Source organism: Sciurus vulgaris (genome assembly GCF_902686455.1).
Source record: "Sciurus vulgaris genome assembly, chromosome: 1".
In the NCBI taxonomy this organism is placed as follows: Eukaryota; Metazoa; Chordata; class Mammalia; order Rodentia; family Sciuridae; genus Sciurus; species Sciurus vulgaris.
In genome coordinates this window covers 186,159,938-186,179,088 of record NC_136461.1, presented here as the reverse complement: position 1 = coordinate 186,179,088, position 19,151 = coordinate 186,159,938, and the positions used below count along the sequence as shown (strand labels likewise).

General features: G+C 33.5%; 1 protein-coding gene across 2 annotated transcripts in view; it reads left to right on the top strand.

Annotated features, from left to right (window-relative positions):
- The window catches only part of CSMD3 (CUB and Sushi multiple domains 3), a 1,211,679-nt gene that overhangs the window by 452,999 nt on the left and 739,529 nt on the right, over positions 1–19,151 (top strand). For both annotated transcript variants that reach the window (XM_079134049.1, XM_079134050.1), the window contains one exon: positions 1,267–1,354. In XM_079134049.1, the coding sequence (XP_078990175.1) occupies positions 1,267–1,354 (88 nt within the window). The remainder of the gene's footprint in view (positions 1–1,266; positions 1,355–19,151) is intronic.

Genomic DNA, 19,151 nt, shown 5'->3' with positions numbered 1-19,151 from the left:
TCTCAACTTTAACTTTACATTAGAATTATCTTGAGAGTTTTATTAAAAAATAACAATTGATATCCAGATTCCTACTATAAACTAATTGCATTAGAATATCCAGAAGTAGAACTAGTCATCTTTATTCTTTAAAGAAAGATCTATAGATGGTTCTAATCCACAATGCAGGACAAGAACAATTATAAGGTTTAGAATTTTTCCTCTAGACTTTCTCATTACATACTATTCTTTCCTTAAAAAGAACAAACTGAAAAAGAACAAAATAAAGGAAATTACTCTCCAGTTCACTATAAGATTGAAATATAAAACAATATCAATTATTTCAGAATTATCTGGTTTTATTATCTTCCCATTAAAAAACTACCGTGGGAATTTAAGCATCCAATGTGACCACATTCACTGAAAAAAAAAAATTAGTCTTTCATTAACTGAGTGCTCTAAAGAAACTGCTGAAAATGTGTACAATTGTCATGTAAAATGTAGTTATAGAAATTGTTTGAGGGTAAAGTCATTATTTTGGTTTTCAGCATTATATCATAATTCAATGACATGCTTATTAGTACCACATACTTTTACTTTAATATTGTCAGACCAAATTCCTTTATTATATACCAAATACAGAAGTGTTAATAACTTTAAACTTTTTGGTATGGTCTTATTTTTAATTATAACTGAAAATAAAAGGGATTCGCCTTCATAGGTGCACAACTAAAATCCCAGGGGGCTAAGGTAGGGGAATTGCAAGTTTGAAGCTAACTTGGGAAATTTAGTGAGATTCCATCTAAAAATAAAATATTAAGAGATCTGGGGATGAAGATCAGTAGTAGAAAACCTTTGGGTTCAATCCCCAATTATGGAGAAAAAAAAAAAAAAAAAAACAGGAAAGACCCAAATGACAATGTTACAAATGGTGATGATCCCTGTATTATCAATAATTAATGGAAACTTTCACATTGCTACCCGGGAAATATGTTTTGCAATTTGATTGTAAATAAAAATAAAGTGCTACATGCTAAGGAGTTAATATTTAGAATAGTACATCATTAAATATAAACATCAAATTTAGGTTCTGATAGGTCCATAAAAAGAGAAAAATGGTTTTTTACCTTCATTATTTTTCTATAAAATTGTGCTTATATTTTCTATAGTTTAAAATAGTGATTATAGTAACAGAATATAAGTTTTGTGTAGATTTTTAAATTAATATCATTCTCGATTTTCTAATTATAAATATTTTGTTTCTTCTTTTTCTTCTTGTTGCTACAGTAAATGAGGGAGGTATTAAAACAGCTTCCAATTTGTGTCCAGATCCAGGAGAACCAGAAAATGGGAAGAGACTTGGATCAGATTTTAGGTAATATTTTAAATTATTTTATGATTTATTTTGTTAAAGTTTATTTTAATTGAAAAATTTAAAAATAACTAATAATATGGAACTGGGTACATGGTGACTTCAAACTGTGGCAGTTAGATTCCATTGATGTGTTACTATTAATTATATTTCATTTATTTTGGTGTGACTAGTTAAGTAAGATATTGTCTTTATCAGGACACTCTTAGAAATTAAATGATTAATTTCTTGCCATGTAGTAAGTAAAAAATCATGGGATTTAGATTATAAAATATATATTTACATTCAAATTCTGCTGCTTATTAATTAGTTGTGTGATCTTGAGTACATTGTTCAATCCTGTTTGCTCAAATTTCCTCTTCTGTAACATGCAAAAAAATTAATCACATACAATGGTGAATTCCAGTTGAGGCAATGCACATGAAATTCTTCAGCAAAATTCCATAGACATCTTATTTGTGTGTTTAGAAATAAACATAACTTGAATATTAATTTCATATGATCCTACAATTAGTATTTATTTTATTAATTTGAAATTAAATTTCCCAACAACCTAGAGAATGCATATAATATACTATCAAATAACATTTTAAAAACTTTATATTTACAGTTGTTACTTCTTTATATTTTTTATGTGAAGTACAAATGATATCCTAAAGACTATTTCTAGGGAGCAAAAGAAAGCTCTTAGAATATAGATCTATGGAAATTGTGTCCCCATGGATCTTTCAAGATGACTTAAAGCTATATGTTTCTATATTTGAAATACAAAATTATAATCTTATTTCAATATGAATATAATTGTATTTTTCTAAAATATTTATGGAACTTTAACCATTTCTTGAACTGAAAACAGATAATAATGTTTGAAGAAATAGACCAAAGAGAAATTCAAAAGTTCTCAGATCTGGTTAAATTTAATCATAATAACTAAGTCACTTTATTAAAATAAACTAATTTTGTCTTAATGATTAAAGTTATACTTCAGAGACTACAACATGCCATGCAATTACTAAGCAGTTATTTTTTACATGCTTCCTTTATTTTTTATAAACTAGTATAAATACTTGTTATTTTAGCTTCACTTTACAAATGATGAAACTGAAGTTCTGTTTGACTTGCTAAAAGTTTGATAGAGCTGGTGTTTGAGCTCATAATGTGAGGATTACAAATCTTCTCCTTTAATTACTGCATTATATTATGTCTTGAAGTCCAACAAACATTATCCACATTCCATCATTGACATGAATTATCTTCTCTTTCCAAGAGGAGGTATCTTAAGATCTAAAAATGGAAATTAAATTGCTTATTTTATTGGGTTTAGTAGGAGATTAAATGAAATAGTGTATACATAGTAAGAATAACAGAGATTTGTGATAAGTTCTCTAATCAAAATAGCTGTTATAATAAAAAAATGATCAATAGAAAAATTTTTTACTAACACTTACTTGAACCCACTGTTTGCCAGTTTTATGAATGGTTCATTGAAAATAGACTTAACAATGTTGTAATGTAATACTAATATAGTGAGTTAAATTACCTTGAAGTGAGGTGGATTTAAAGTTAGGCAGATGTAATACCAAATGTAGGTAAATATTCTGAAATCAAATATAAAGTAAAAACAAGATCCTATAAAAGATGATAAATATTGTAGTGTGGAAACCAACCAGATTTTAGATATCACACCTGTTGATATTGGAAAAATTGTGTGTGGTTAGCATTCAGGAAAGAAAAAGTCTTACAATGAAGAAGAGCTTAATGAGCTATTCCAAAAACATAAAGATCAGCGAAGCTAAGTTATAGAGCAAAGCATACCATAAAGTTAAGGAGATAAAAAGAAGCCAGATCTGTTCTGCAGAGAAAGAAAACTGGCAGTCATGCAGCCTTACCTGGACTGGAGATGTGTTTAAGTGTGTATGCTTTTAAAAATAGAACACACACACACCCACATACACACACACACTCCACAGAATTTTTTTTTTTTTATTCCCTGATTGTATTGGCCAACTTAAGTCAACATAGTTTCATGGCAACATGAGTCATATAACTGCAGCTCCCCACTGGCTTTGTAGTTTCTGGTTCACTATGGGTACAACAGGACTGCTTCATTTAGGTCACCTCTCCATCTATGATGGCAAGTTGTCAAGACCTATAAGAGAGTCACCTAGTCCAATCTGCATTTAGTAGGTCTCATTTTACAGCAAATTGATTAAAGAAAACATAAATTTTAGTTAGAAGGCTACCTCAGTAGTCTAAACAAAAATGGTAAGACTTGGACTATGGCATTAACAGTGAACTAGGGAAATTCAAGATATTATTTGAATATAAGTTTTTCTTCATTATACAATGACAATTTGATGTGGAAAGTGAGAAAATCCAAATAATAAAGGATAGTTCACAAACCATTGTTTTGACTTGAATCCAAAAGATGGATGGTGCAGTAAATTATAATACTTAATAGTGTGGACTTCAGAGGTTTAAGGAGAAAAATTGAAAACTCAGTTTCAATATTGTAAATTTCAGATGACTTAGATTTCCAACTAGTACATGAACATAATCAAAGTTCAGAGATTTCAGGGAAACATCTGTATGCAGATATTATCAAGATTATCAACATGAATAGATGGCATCCATAGAACCTGTGACACAGACCCAAAGACCTACATATGTGTAACTGGTAGAATACAAGCAGCTATCAATTCATGCCCACAAGTATCCATAGGAATAGGAGGATATCCAAGAGTGACTGAGTCAAGAGAAGGAAGTCCTTTAAAAGGAAGGGAATACTGATTGCTGTTGAAAATTTGAACATCATGATGACAGAAGATTCTTATGGATTTGACAACATGATAGTTTTTTAAGACTGATTTCATTGGGATGACAGAGTTTGAAAATATTGAAATATGCTCAGTGTAGACAGTTCAGGCAGGTAATATATTTCAGGCATCCAGTTATATAATTCAGGAAGATAATAATGGGGCAGTTTTATTGTCATTAGAAAATCAAGAAAGTCTTTCTAGAGATGCAAAAGACAGAATCATGCTTATTGGCTAATACAAATTTTTCTATAGAGGTGAATACATTGTTGTCTTGAATGAGAGAGTACAGCAGAGGAACAGAATTTTATAGGAGACAATAAATGGAATTTTAAGGACAGTTGGAGGAGAATTATTCTAATTCATCAAAAAGAATATTAGAGAAGAGAGATTGCTAGGCTTGCAGATTTTGTGATGGGAAGATGAGAGCGCTCATATTTAATACTTTTAATTTGATAATGCTGCATTAAGCAAAGTCATCAAATGAAAATGTGTGTTTAGGGAGATGGGCATAGATGGGAAGGAAAGAAAGAAAGAGAAAAATGAAAGAAAAATGGAAAAATAGTTGTTACTAAAAATGGGAGAGCAAGCTTGGTACTGAAGTTTTGCCTTGTTAAGTAATTTTGAGTACTCTTTTGAGATTGATGATCCTGAATCTGTCTGAGGTAGGAGGATCCTGAGTTCAGTCAGCCTCAGCAATTTAGCAAGGCCCCAAACAAATTGTTACACCCCTGTCTCAAAATTTAAAACAAAACAAAACAAGCAAACAAACAAACAAAAAGACTGGGACAGTGGCTTAGTGGTTAAGTGCTCCTGGGTTCAATCACTGGTATAAAACAAATCCACCACCACCAAAAACAACAACAAAAGCAGCATTAAAGAATTTCTAGACTCATCTGTTTCAGAGGGGAGAAAAATAACTTTGTATGTATTCAACAAAACCAAAAACCTCTAAAACTTAACCTCTGTTGGGGGCTGTGCCATGTTGACGGCGCAGAGGGGCGCCTCAGCAAGGAGGTTAATTAACATAAGCACACTCAGGTGATTTATCTCCATGCACACAATGTATGCGCATGTGTTCTCAAGCACTCCTAATTGTGCCTGCTTGGACATCTAGCGACTTGCTAATCTTTGCGTAAGAGGCATGGCCCTGCTCTCTGCCTCCTGGAGGTGATATAAGCGTAGGCAGAGCGAGACAGAAAAACACATAGCAGCAGTGAGCAGAAGAAGTGGCAAACAGAAAGAAGACACACAGCAGCTAGTAGGGAAAAGCGGCGGCAGCTAGCAGACACAGCAGCTAGCAGGAATAGGGCAAGAAGAAAGGAAAGACAGCGGAACACAGCTAAGAAGAAGAAGCGGCTAGCTGATAGAAGCAGCAAGTAGGAGCAGCGGTGGAAGGCAGATCGCAGAGTGGAGAACTGAGACACATCACTAAAGCACCTTAGGGAGACGCACCCTTAGTTCACAGGATGCAGGATGCACCAGTAAGAAGCAGCAGACTTTAAGGCGTTGCAAGTCTCTCTTCCTCTAAGCTCTAAGTAAAGCCTCTCCTCTCAAAGTCTCTCTCTTAAGCAAAGTCTCTCTCTCTCTCCTCTCAAAGCAAGTAAGCCTCATTTCCTCTATCCTCTATAAACAAGCAAGCAAGGAAGCAGCCCAGAGATAGAAGTGGCTCAGTTTCCAGTCCACCACCCATAAGACCCGTGCAAATTGTTGCTGCAGGCGGTGACAAATATCCACGGATTTGGTACCGCAAAGAGCCAGCGACAAACCTCTAAATAGTAATATATATTTTCTCATGTTATTTTTTTTAATATATTAAAACCTTACTCTAGAGCATCGATTACAATCACAAAACATTTAGTATTTCATAATTTTTCTGGTGTGCTAGCAATTTTAATGAATGAGTACCTTAAAGAAAGATAACTTTCAAATACTAAGATGTTTATTTTTCACAAATGAGAACATGCTCCCCAGCTCCAATTCCATGATTGCTACCTTAGTTCACCCTTTACAATGCTCTTAGAAAATTGCAGGTTCAGGTTCTAGCTGCAGGTTCTTCATCTTCCCATCCACATATATGCTGTTGCCCTATCAGTCTTCCACCTAACATCTACAATAATATATTTTTCCAATTTAAGCTTTTCTTATACACAAACTACTTGATTTTGGCATCCAAATACTGCAAAATAACTCCAGTCTTACTTATCTCCTATATGGTATGGTGATGAATTACTAAATATAGTTTGCCTCAAATGTATCTGATTTTCTCTGACTTCTTCACTAGGTTGTTTGTGTGTGTGTGTGTTTTTGTGTGTGTGTGTGTTTCCCCTCCTGGAAAGTCCTATCCCAGTATTTTTTTAACTTGTGTTGACCTGCACATTTTTAAGTACTCACTTGAAGACCTTCTCCATAAAGTTTTCTTATTTTCTCAAACAGGTGCAATTTGGCACTTCCCTTGCATTTTGAGTAACTTTACTAGAATACTTTGAGTAGTTTTTCATTGTCTTTGAGAAATTCTTCTACCTGTAAGATACTGGGAATCAGATTTATACTCACTTATATTACTATATGCCTAACAAAGGAAGTTCAATAAATTTAATGAATTGCATTGGTTAAACAGCACGCCTGCATCTTCAGCAAATTTCCATTAATTTCTCAGATCACATGATCAGATAGCATGACCTCAAACTCATCATAAAACTAAATGACTTTCAGGCAGTGGGTGATAAAACAGAAACGATCTTTTATTCATATAATCAATATTTTTATAATCATTGAGGAAATCTATAAGAAAATCCTTAAATAACTAAGGTATCTTACTCGCTGTATTTTGCTTACCATTTTGTGTTCTAATCTCCAAGGTGAGAGTCCCAGCAGCTGTGTTTTGAAGTCTTAAAAGCTTTGTTTCTAATTTGAAATGCCTGTGGAACATAACAGGCTTTTAAAGAGAGAAATGCTGCCAAAGAGATATAAAAGCTGGCAGCCTGTCTATGCTGAAAAATAAATTAAAAATTTAAATGTCTCTTAAAATTACAACCAAATGTCTGTGGAAGCCCAGCTTGTGGGATCCTTAGCTCTCATAAGCTTTTTTCTTCAGATAGGCTTTACCTCACCTTTTTTATCAGAAGCAGAAGAAATTAAGGAAATGAAAAGATTTGAAACTGTAAAAAAGATGTAACCAGACTGGCTAGGAATTTGTAGGAATTTGTTCTCTCCTTGAAAGCAAAGAGTAACGTTGGCTCCAAATTTTGAATTTTCATTTAGATTATTAATACATGGATATATCCATATCCTCAGCAGAGAACATGGCACTAACTAGGAAATATTAAAACACTTTCTCTCTCTTTCTTTCTCTCTCTCTCTCTCTCTATGTGTGTGTGTGTGTGTGTGTGTGTGTATCAGTATATATATCATATATATCACTAAGTAGGCAATATTAAAACTAGGTATTAACTAGGCATATATATATAGATATACACACACACATATATACATATATATTTGCATTTGTATGGTACTAAATACACACACACACACACACACACACACGCTAACCTGGGCAATTTAACAGGACCCTGCCTCAAAATTAATAGGGCTTGGGATGTAGCTCAGTAGTAGAGGGTCCCTGGGGGTTTAATCTCCAGTATCCGACCCCCCCAAAAAAAGCCTAGTAAAAATCCAAAGCAATAGTTCAATAAATGCTAGACAGATTACCTGCTTTACCTTCTCTTTATTATTTTCCTATGAGTTTTAATTAAAATCTTTATTCTCTCACAACATCTTAAAATCCATTGATTCTTCCTCGCCAGTCTCATTAATCAGCAATCTTCAATTATTATTGCCTCTGTCTTACTTCACACCCTTAAAACTTCTTACTTACACAATAGCCATAGTTTCCTATTGCAAGAGGTTTACATTTGGGTTTCAGAAAATCATCCCTAGTATGAAAGTATTGCTGTGTTTTCTCTGATCAAAATCTTAAATCTCCATTATTCATCGAATTAAGCATTGATATAATACAGTTATCTTACAACATCACACATCCTACATGAGCTTCAAATGACCTTCATGTCATTATTTTGTTATTCATTAAAACACTTCGAATGTTGATAGTCCTGGTTTGCAAATGTATAGATTTATATGCCAGAAGTTCCCACACTTAGGAAGAAAAAAGGTAGGCCATGGTTTGCAGTTTGGTCCTCTTTCCCCTTACTTAAACATTTGCATTCTAGCACTTAAGTTCTTCTTTAAGAGTAGAAACCTAGTTTTTTGGCATTATCTTTTCAATTCTACCACATTGTGTTATAGAATGCCAACCTGCCTCTTGCAGAAAAAAAAAAAATATATATATATATGTATACACACACACACACACACACACACACATATATGTGAATGCACATACACATATAATTTCAGTTGTATGGTGTGTATTTTTTAAAAAAGAAATGTATACAAAGTTTTTATTTCCTTAAATTTGTCAGTTCCTTCAGGCAAATTGTTCTTCCAAAGGTCTTCACACTTTATTAGCTCTGTACCATAACACATGCTATTCTTTCATCCTAGAGTATGATTTTTTGCCAGTCTTTACCTATTAAGAATCCTGTCCATTCTTCAAATGAGTTTTCTTCAATTTCCTTTCCCATAACTGATCCATACTCTCTTGGCTCATTTAATCTGCATAATATTTACTTATGTGCTTCTCTTATTGCCACACTAGGCATTTATTTATTTTATGAATTAAAGGAAGATATTGCTTTTTCATCACCAAGCCCAAAACTCTTTTAGATGCTTAAGAAAATCACACTGTGTTGAATTTGAGTAAACCTGCACTGTCACTTTCCTCTTGTGCTGGTTTAAGGCCAATACAATTAAGACTTGGTATGCTATTCTTGTCTCTTTGGAAAGGTAGTTTGGGCCTTTTGAGAAGGCTCCTTAAAAGACATTAGGTCTGAAAATGAGGAGTAACTAAATACAGCTTCTTTTTGTGGCTTGTGGCCCAAATTGTTCAGTAATGTATTGCCAAATAAAAACTAGCTCCTATAAAAATAAACCTATGTTAAATTGTGTAAATATATAGGAGATAGAGCGGAAATGGATTTTTGAAAGCCACTTCACTGTTTTGTTATCTAAACTGATAAGACATTTAGGATAGATGACTTACAGAAATATTCAAATTAAGTAGGCAATCTATGAAGAAAATAACAAGGACTCGTTGGTCCTTGAACTGAATATATGCACACTTTATGATAAGTTTAGCTCTTTATCTCTACTCTGTGTACTTTGTTCTCATGCCTTCCTTATGCTGGAAGGGAAAAAAAATTATCATTGCAATGTTATAACCAAAATATTTTTTAAAAAGTTAATATGAATAACAATGTGAGGTCACAAGTCATTTAAATCATGACAACATTTTATTAATATAAATTTCAGAATATATATATTTAGATATATTTTAAAATTACATCAAGGGAATAGTTTTTGATGAATAAAACTGTAGGTAGGTAATATAATATTTTTGCTAAGAAATGTGAAAATGTTCAGGAAAGTGAACAGCACTTTCGAATCTATAAAAATTATATAATGTCTGTATTTTCCTTCATGAGTGTTTACCTGACAACTCTATTGAAAAAATGTTGTAATAAAAATAAATACTAACTCCCTTCTGGTGTCACCATAATGATAAGGAGAACTTAAATGTAAGTTCAAAATATCAAATAGGTCAGATATTCACATATTTCATTTGAATATTTTTCATATTTACATACTGTATATTTCCATAAGGGAATGGGTTAAGTATATGCCAATTTTCCTAATGAGAATATTCTTCTTATATTGGGAATGCTATGTGACTTGGACAATATGAAAGTTATACAATCTTCATATATAAAATGAGATGTTTTTATAGGTATTACAGGTATTGTAGTGAAGTGAAAATAAGAAAATATAAGAAAATGAAAAACAAGAAGAGATATTTGTGTAATGAGAATGTTTACGGTATAAAGAAGATGAGTAAAAGAAGGGAGAGAAGAGATTTATTAAGTCAAATGTAGAAGCATAGGAGAGTTTAAGTACATATGCTATATTCCAAATTATCATGTTTCTTATAAATCCTCCTTTAGATTTAGTAAATACATTTAATTGCATTACTTCATATATAATCCATCGACGAAAATTTACTTTCAAAGAATATTTTAAATATGGTTAATATTCTTCATTTCAATTAAAATTTCCTTAATTCAAGCCATAATCATCTCTTTTTATTTAGCCCATCCCAAACCAGCCCCAGTGTCCTTTCTACTATTATCATCTATGATGCATTCACCACCACAAAATAGCCAGAGTGACCTTTTAAAAATGGATTGAACCAGTAATGAATGATTACTTCTCTTTTTAAAACCCCCAAAAACTTGACCCTTGCACTTAGAATAAAATCAGTACTTTAGAAAATGTCCTTATAGAACCTGTTTCCTTTTTTTTTTTCACAGAACTCATGTTACGTGGTTTTCCACATACCCACTTTGATCCAGCTATTCTGGCCCATTTGGAACATTTGAAACAAACCTGTTCATTCCCACTTGGGCCCTTTCTGGGAGATTCCTATACTAATGCCTTCTTCTCATTCAGACGTCAGATTGAACATAACCTGCCCAGTAATTCTCTGACCACTCTAAGCATTTCCAACTATGTCACCCCTTTCCACTTGCTATCTGATATTTATCTATTTATTTGTTTACTAACTGTGCACTGATCTTTGACCTGATAACTCTTAAAACCATTCCTAGACCTTCTCCTCTGTTATATATCATTGGGAAGGTAGGAAATGAACACTTCAGACTGAATTTCCTAGGCTTCTGACCAAATTTGGCCATTCAGAGATATTAGTGGGAAACTGAAAGAGATAAAGAATAGAAAATCTATGATTAACCTCTTTTTCTGACTTTCTCTTTCTCTATTTCTCTGTCTTGGGTGACTATAGTTCTTGAGCATGGCAAACTGAACAGGACTGTCATATGTTTTAACCAAGTGAATCCATCCTCTGGGTTCCCATCGTATTTAACTGTGAATACCTGGCTCTTTTTAAGTTTATCATCTCTACTGTTGAATAACTAATCTCTTGCATTGACTTTCTTCCCTTGGAAAAGTCTATTGTGATATTTGCTTTGCATTTGGACCCTCATTGGAAAAGTTTGTGTCTTTTCACAGAATGTAAACTCCATGGGAATAAGAATTGTTCTCTCCTATTCACCACTTATCTTTATTCTCAGAACAAGTGGTTTAAAAAGAGAAAACTAGTTTTGGCCATAAATCCAGGAAATAAGATATTTGAAAGTAGCATTAATGAATTCAAACTATTCAATAGTATTTAAAATAAACTTTTATCAATAATTATTTGAGAATTAAAAAAATTTCATATTAGATTTTTTGGTGGGCACTGGGGATTGAACCCAGTGAAATTTTGCCACTGAGCTGTATCCCCAGTGCCTGTTTATTTTTAAGTTTGAGACAGAGTTCACTACATTGCTTCCAATGTGTAACCTTCTTGCCTCAGCTTCCCAAGTCACTGGGATTACAGGCAAGTTCCCAGCCTGGACAAAAATTTTCTCAGTAGCCTGAACACATATTTTTCATGTTCCTATTTTCAATGTACATAGTATTAAGGGCAAAGAAGATGGTATATAATGAAACCTGACTGAGTTTATAGATTTTACAAATCATTCAGCTAAATGAACTTTGGATGCATATAGTGTGTCAGGAAATAGACCAATTGCTATAGCTACAAAGATGAAAAGGGACTTTTTAATTGTATAGAAAAACAAATAAAAATCACAAAGTATAGCAATAAGCACAATTATATACATAATTATATACATAATTATGCAGATGAAAAGATGTTTGACTCTTCTAGAATTATAGGGATAACGGCCAGGCACAGTGACAAAAGCCTATAATCCCAGAGGTTTGGGAGGCTGAGACAGGAGGATTGTGAGTTCAAAGTCAGTCTCAACAATGGCAAGGCACTAAGCAACTCAATGAGACCCTGTTTCTAAATAAAATACAAAATAGGACTGGGGATATGGCTCAGTGGTTGAGTGCCCCTGAATTCAATTGACCATAGAACTATAGGGATAAGAACTAGAAAAGCCACCAAGGGAGGGTGACACCTTCACTTTGTTATGAAAATTAACTGCAAAAGAACAGAAGGAAAGAATTTCAGGATGAGTGTTGAGCACACAGAGATCTAAACCAATATGACATATTTAAGAACAGGTTTACTTTTGCTGAATGTGAAGTGTCAAGAGGGATGGTACTGAAAACCCAAATAGGAAATTGTCAAGAGGAAAAGTTGACGGACAGAACGGCACCATGGTTTTCACCTATTCTACAAATGCCACGCCATTTCAAACAAAACAAAAAGGAAAGGCAGAGTAGTATTTCTAAACTCCTTTACATAATGTATTGCTGGTAAAGGAATTTCTAAAGAAGATTTTATAAGTACAGGTGTATTTTTAACAAATAAGAATTCTAGAAGCACTACTTCTTGTCATTTGCTTCTTAATAACAGCCTTGGAGCCCAAGCCTATATTTTAAAAAATATTTTTCTTTGTTATTCTTGATATATAAGTTCTGAGTCTAGTGAAAAGTGTCTCATGAACACAAAAAAATCTGTTTTTCCTTCAGATATCAAGTCCTCATTTGAAGAATGAGGAAGAACTAAAAGCAAAGATTTATCCCTTTGTGAAATCTTATATTTTTTTTCTTAAAATTAAAAGTAATATTTAAAGACTTAAAGTCTTAGTTAACTTCTATTTCACTGGCCAGAAAGTTTTATATTTATACTCTTAAAACAGTCACTGACCAGCTGGAATGTGGTCTTCTCCCAGATCAGCATGAATATCAAGGATAGAAACTCAGATATTTAAAAGTCAGGGTTGTGTTTAAGGGGTAGGGTTTTGGAAAGGAATAGACAAAGTTACTACTAGGCTATATAGATAGCATAAAAGTCTCTTTATGGTCTAGTCTCAATTTTGCTCTATAACCTCATATATAATAAATCCTTTATCCTCATCCACCTCACTCTCACTTCCAACTCCCATTTATACACGCATGCATTTACACACAGACTAAAGAGACTACCCATATTCAACCAATTTAGTTCCCAAAATTTATTATGCTTGTAAACCCTGGAAATTTTATATACTGCATTGCTGACCAGAATGCACCCTTTCCTAATCTTTGCTTGTCTATGCCTGCTCAATCTTCAGTATTAAGCTGTTTTACAGTCCCAAACAATCTATATTATTGATGTACCTTTTTTCTTTCACAACTTTCACATTTAAAATGTGTTACTGCAACTTATTTTTCTTGCCCCCCCCCCCCCCCCCCCCCGCCTTATATCCATATGTTCTTTGGGAAGATTCTCACATCTTCTTTCAATATTGCATCTCTTTTCATGGGACCTAACATATGTCAAGTGTTGGAATAATCATGGGCATACAGACTTGTAAAAGATAAGATAGAAGAGGTAGAGAACAACCAGAAAATGAGTCTAATTTTCTATCCCAAAGATCTTTAGCTCCATCTAGGAAGAAATGTGTAAACTTTGTAAACCTTTTTACATGATACCTAACAACTGGACTATGTAAATAAATATATAAACAGACACTTGATCTATTCTAGACCCACCAGACTTAGACTACCAGCTAACAACCAATTTATTAATTCTTAAAAAAATATAGCTCATTGTAATTATTTTAAAATGTCTGCATAATAATTCAGTGTCTTGAACTTCATCTTCGGACATCAATTTATGGCCAAGACTTGCAAATACCTAACAAGACCCCCTGAGGGATTATAACACCAGTGGCCACTGGGAAACACTTAGTAAACCATTGCTATAGCAGGGTTTGGAAGCATGCAAATGTAGTCCCAGGTACTCAGGAGGCTGATGTGGGAGGATTGCTCGAGCTCTGGAGTTCAAGAACAGCCTGGGCAATATAACAAGACTCCGTTTCAAACACACACACCCACACACACATAATCCCAATAACAACAGCAACAATAAAAATGTATTTTTTTTTCTTGGTTCCCAGGCCCAAAGAACTATTTAACAATTTTATTTATTTGGTAGTTTTGTCTAAAGGACTTAAGAAATTCCATTGTAACAACTTAACACTTTTATATACTATGCAAATTCTTATATTTTGGGATCAGATTAATCATAATCATCCTTTTATCCTAACCCATAGTGAAACAATGTGTTACCTGTTTTTAATTATACCAACTACTGGAAAAATCCAGAAATAACATTGAAAGCAATATGGTGTTCTAATGTTGATACTGTGAACTATTTTAATCAAATAGTTTGCCCAGTGCATGATAGATACCTGTTTCCATTAAATGTTAAAATACATTGTAGTGCCCTGAATGTGCACCTCAGCAAGAGTTTGGGAACTTTAATTTTAGTGTGTAAGAAAAGTAATGCAAAATCTGCAATAAATGAAAGTGTACTGGTGCTTTTATTTTGTATTTTAGTCAGACCTGGGCATGGACTGACTACTTCCTCTTTCACTGTCAATCCAGACAAGTACATGGCATTTGTAATTATAATGTGAAACAGCAGCAAATCTCTTCAGGTTCTGCAACATGCCTGCATCTAAACCTGAATCCTGTGTCTGTGTCCTTTCTTTCATATATACTCTGAAAATATCTAGTGTGTACTTACATAGCAGACACTACTAGATCCTGGATATAAGAGGAAATGGTTAAATAAGATATCATTCTTCCTTCCAAGAGTTTACAGTCTTCAGCTTGTATCCTAAGGATTCATAAAAGGTTTTTGCCAACCTGTTCAATATAGTTCTCTACATCTCTTTCTGCTGTTTATTGGGTCTGCTTTACTCCCTGAGGCAAAATCATCTTTAGCCGCTAACTAGTTTATGATCTTAGAACTCAGTCTGATACATTGGATTCTAATTTGACTATGAAAAAGTGAATTCTTTAAAATGTAAAATATTGTGGGTTTTGTCAAAGTTTAATATCTCAAATATGAAAACAACTTCAAGGTAATAGTTCACTCATTTATTTTTACTTGCACAGAAATCATAATATAGAACGTTGATATACTTCATTTCTATTTCTGTGCTTTTTTTGCATTATTATTGGTGGAGAAGAAGTGACGGGAAAGGGGAAAGATGACAAATTCAAGATCTTGCCTTCCCTAACAATCATGCTAATCTATACTGTAATAACTGAAAGAACTGCAGTGAAAAATCTAAACTATTCATTGTGTATTATACTCACATAGAATGCTTGGGATTTATTTTTTTAAGTTAAGGGAATTCGTTGACCAACTCTGAATTCCATAAATATTCTTTGTCATCATAAGAAAATGATAATATTTTATACAGCTGTTTGTATTTTAGTGCATAATCTATTCTTCCAATTTTCCTGTATTGTATAAGTGGCAAAAAAAACCCTTCAGGGTTTATCTCCAGGTTTCTCGCCACTCCCAGCCACCTATTTGATTTCCAAAAGGTAACACTGAGATTTGTCCAGCATTGATAAGACCCTAATTTTGTTTTTGGTTTTATATTTTAGTTTTACTAAAAAGACATTTTAATGGAAGGGAGAACATTAATTATGTAGTTAATCAGTATAATTTAATTTTCATGATATACATATTGAAGAAACTGCCTTATAATAAATCATTATGTTAAATGAGAACTATTTAAAAGTTAAAAATAAAATACTTGGGAATCAATCTCACAAAAGAGGTGAAAGACCTTTACAATGAGAACTACAGAACACTAAAGAAAGAAATTAAAGAAAACTTTAGAAGTTGGAAAGATCTCCCATGTTCTTGGATAGGAAGAATTAATATTGTCAAAATGGCCATACTACCTAAAGTGCTATACAGATTCAATGCAATTCCAATTAAAATCCCAACGTTGTACCTTACAGAAATAGAGCAAGCAATTATGAAATTCATCTGGAAGAATAAAAAACCCAGAATAGCTAAAGCAATCCTCAGTAGAAAGAGTGAAGCAGGAGGTATCGCAATACCAGAACTTCAACTCTATTACAAAGCAATAGTAGCAAAACGGCATGGTATTGGCACCAAAATAGACAGGTAGATCAATGGTACAGAATAGAGGACATGGACACAAACCCAAATAAATACAATTTTCTCATACTAGACAAAGGTGCCAAAAATATGCAATGGAGAAAAGATAGCCTCTTCAACAAATGGTGCTGGTAGAATTGGAAATCCATATGCAACAGAATGAAACTAAACCCATATCTCTCACCATGCACGAAACTAAACTCCAAATGGATTAAGGACCTCGGAATCAGACCAGAGACCCTGCAGATTATAGAAGAAAAAGTAGGTCCAAATCTTCACCTTGTTGGTCTAGGATCAGACTTCCTTAACAGGACTCCCATAGCACAAGAAATAAAAGCTAGAATCAACCACTGGGATAGATTCAAACTAAAAAGCTTTCTCTCAGCAAAGGAAACTATCAGCAATGCGAAGAAAGAGCCTACAGAGTGGGAGAATATCTTTGCCAATCATACTTCAGATAGAGCACTAATCTCCAGAATCTATAAAGAACTCAAAAAACTCTACTCCAAGAATTCAAATAATCCAGTCGACAAATGAGCTAAGGAAATGAATAGACACTTCACAGAAGAAGATGTACAAGCAATCAACAAACATATGGAAAAATGTTCACCATCTTTAGTAATAAGAGAAATGCAAATCAAAACCACCCTAAGATTCCATCTCACCCCAATTAGAATGGTGATTATCAAGAATACGAGCAACAACAGGTGTTGGCGAGGATGTGGGGAGAAAGGTACACTCATACATTGCTGGTGGGGCTGCAAATTAGTGCAGCCACTCTGGAAAGCAGTGTGGAGATTCCTTAGAAAACTTGGAATGGACCCTCCATTTGACCCAGCTATCCCACTCCTTGGCCTATACCCAAAGGACTTAAAATCAGCATACTACAGAGATACAGCCACATCAATGTTCATAGCTGCTCAATTCACAATAGCCAGACTGTGGAACCAACCTAGATGCCCTTCAATTGATGAGTGGATAAAGAAACTGTGGTATATATATACAATGAAATATTACTCAGCCATAAAGAATGACAAAATTATGGCATTTGCAGGCAAATGGATGAAATTGGAGAATATCATGCTAAGTGAGATAAGCCAATCTCAAAAAGCCAAGGGATGAATGATATCGCTAATAAGTGGAGGATGACACATAAAGGGGGGGAGGGAAGGGTTAATGTTAGGGTTAGAGTTAGGGTTAGGGAGGGGGGCAAGTATGGAGGAAGGAAGTACTGTATAGAGGGTAAAGAGGGGTAGGAGGGGTGGGGGGAAGGGAAAAAATAACAGAATGAATCAAACAACATTACTCTATGTAAATTTATGATTACACAAATGGTATGCCTTTGCACCATGTACAAACAGAGAAACAACATGTATCCCATTTGTTTACAATAAAAAAAAAAAAAAAAACGGAAAGCAAGCAACCAGGGGAGACCTCGTGTCTGCATCCAGACCTCCCATCCATCCATGCTTCTCTTCTGCTGCTCTCTTCTGTTACACATGTGGGTGTGATGAGAAATATTTGGTAAGCATCATGTACAACCACAAAAATGGGAAATTTTATTCCATATGTATAATGTGTCAAAATATACTCCACTGTCCTGTGTATCTAAAAGGAAAAAATAGAAAAATAATAAATATTAAATAAGAAAAAAAAAAAGTTAAACACCTCTGACTTCTAAGTAAGATGCTTTTTATTCATTGAAGAGGTACAACAACATAATAACATGATTAAGTATTTGAGGCATATTTGGGAAGATTTTACTTTAATAAAAAGCAGATCGATTCTTAGAACACTACAACTAGAATGCATCTAGAGGTAATCGAATTCAATCTACTTAGAATTTTCCTCAGTGAACTATAATGCTGATAACCTGAATGTGGAGAACTAAGTATATTTTACATTTTAGGCTTAATAAGGCAATTGGAACTTTGTATGCCAAATTTGCACTTGTGACATATGAAATAATTTAGTATTCATTGTAAGTATCTCTGTGTAGGATTTAAGATATAAATATTAAATATCAGTAGATAATGTTCACTTTAAGTGATCCTTTCCATCTATAAAACATTGAGCAGTTCACAAACTATGAGGTAGTTGCTTTGTGCATCAATCTTTTCACTTTAAAAATCAATCACAAAAAGCCTGTGGATTACTGTTGCATATTTACATTTACTTGGTAAGAAAATAAATGACATTGACAGGAGTAGATCAAATGAGATTTTACACAGGACAGTGCTTTGTAAACTAACATGCCTTATTCAAATATTAATTTTAATATTCTTTTAAAGAATTATTCTAAGATTAAAAAAAATCAGTGAAAAAATTTATAACATTGTGTATTATAAGGTTTATTTCAACTGTTCCACAGAAATATTTACTTACACTGAGGTGATTTTAACTATTTAAACTTCTACTTCAACTGATATCTTCCTGACAGCTATTCTTAAACAAAGAGGCATAGTCATTTTTTTTTAAACATTTAATGTGTTACTAAGATTAATTTATTAAAGTTTAATGATAACATTAGCTTTAAATTTAGGGACAAATAGGATTATTCTCTTTAAAATACTTAATTTGTTGCTATCTTACAGGATTGCAAGGTGGGAGGACTGGGAGTGAAATAGTAACAGGTACAATTGTGCCAAAGACGTGACCTTAACCTTGCCTTTCTTATGACTTGATTATGTGAGGCATATTTTATGCATATACCTGTTTTTTTTGTCAGCTTTTTCACTGCTGTGACTAAAAGATTTGACCAGAACAATTTTAGCAGAAGGAAAGTTTATTTGGAGGCCCACAGATTCAGAGGTCTCAGTTCATAGACAGCCAGCTCCATTCCTTGGGGGTCCAGGTG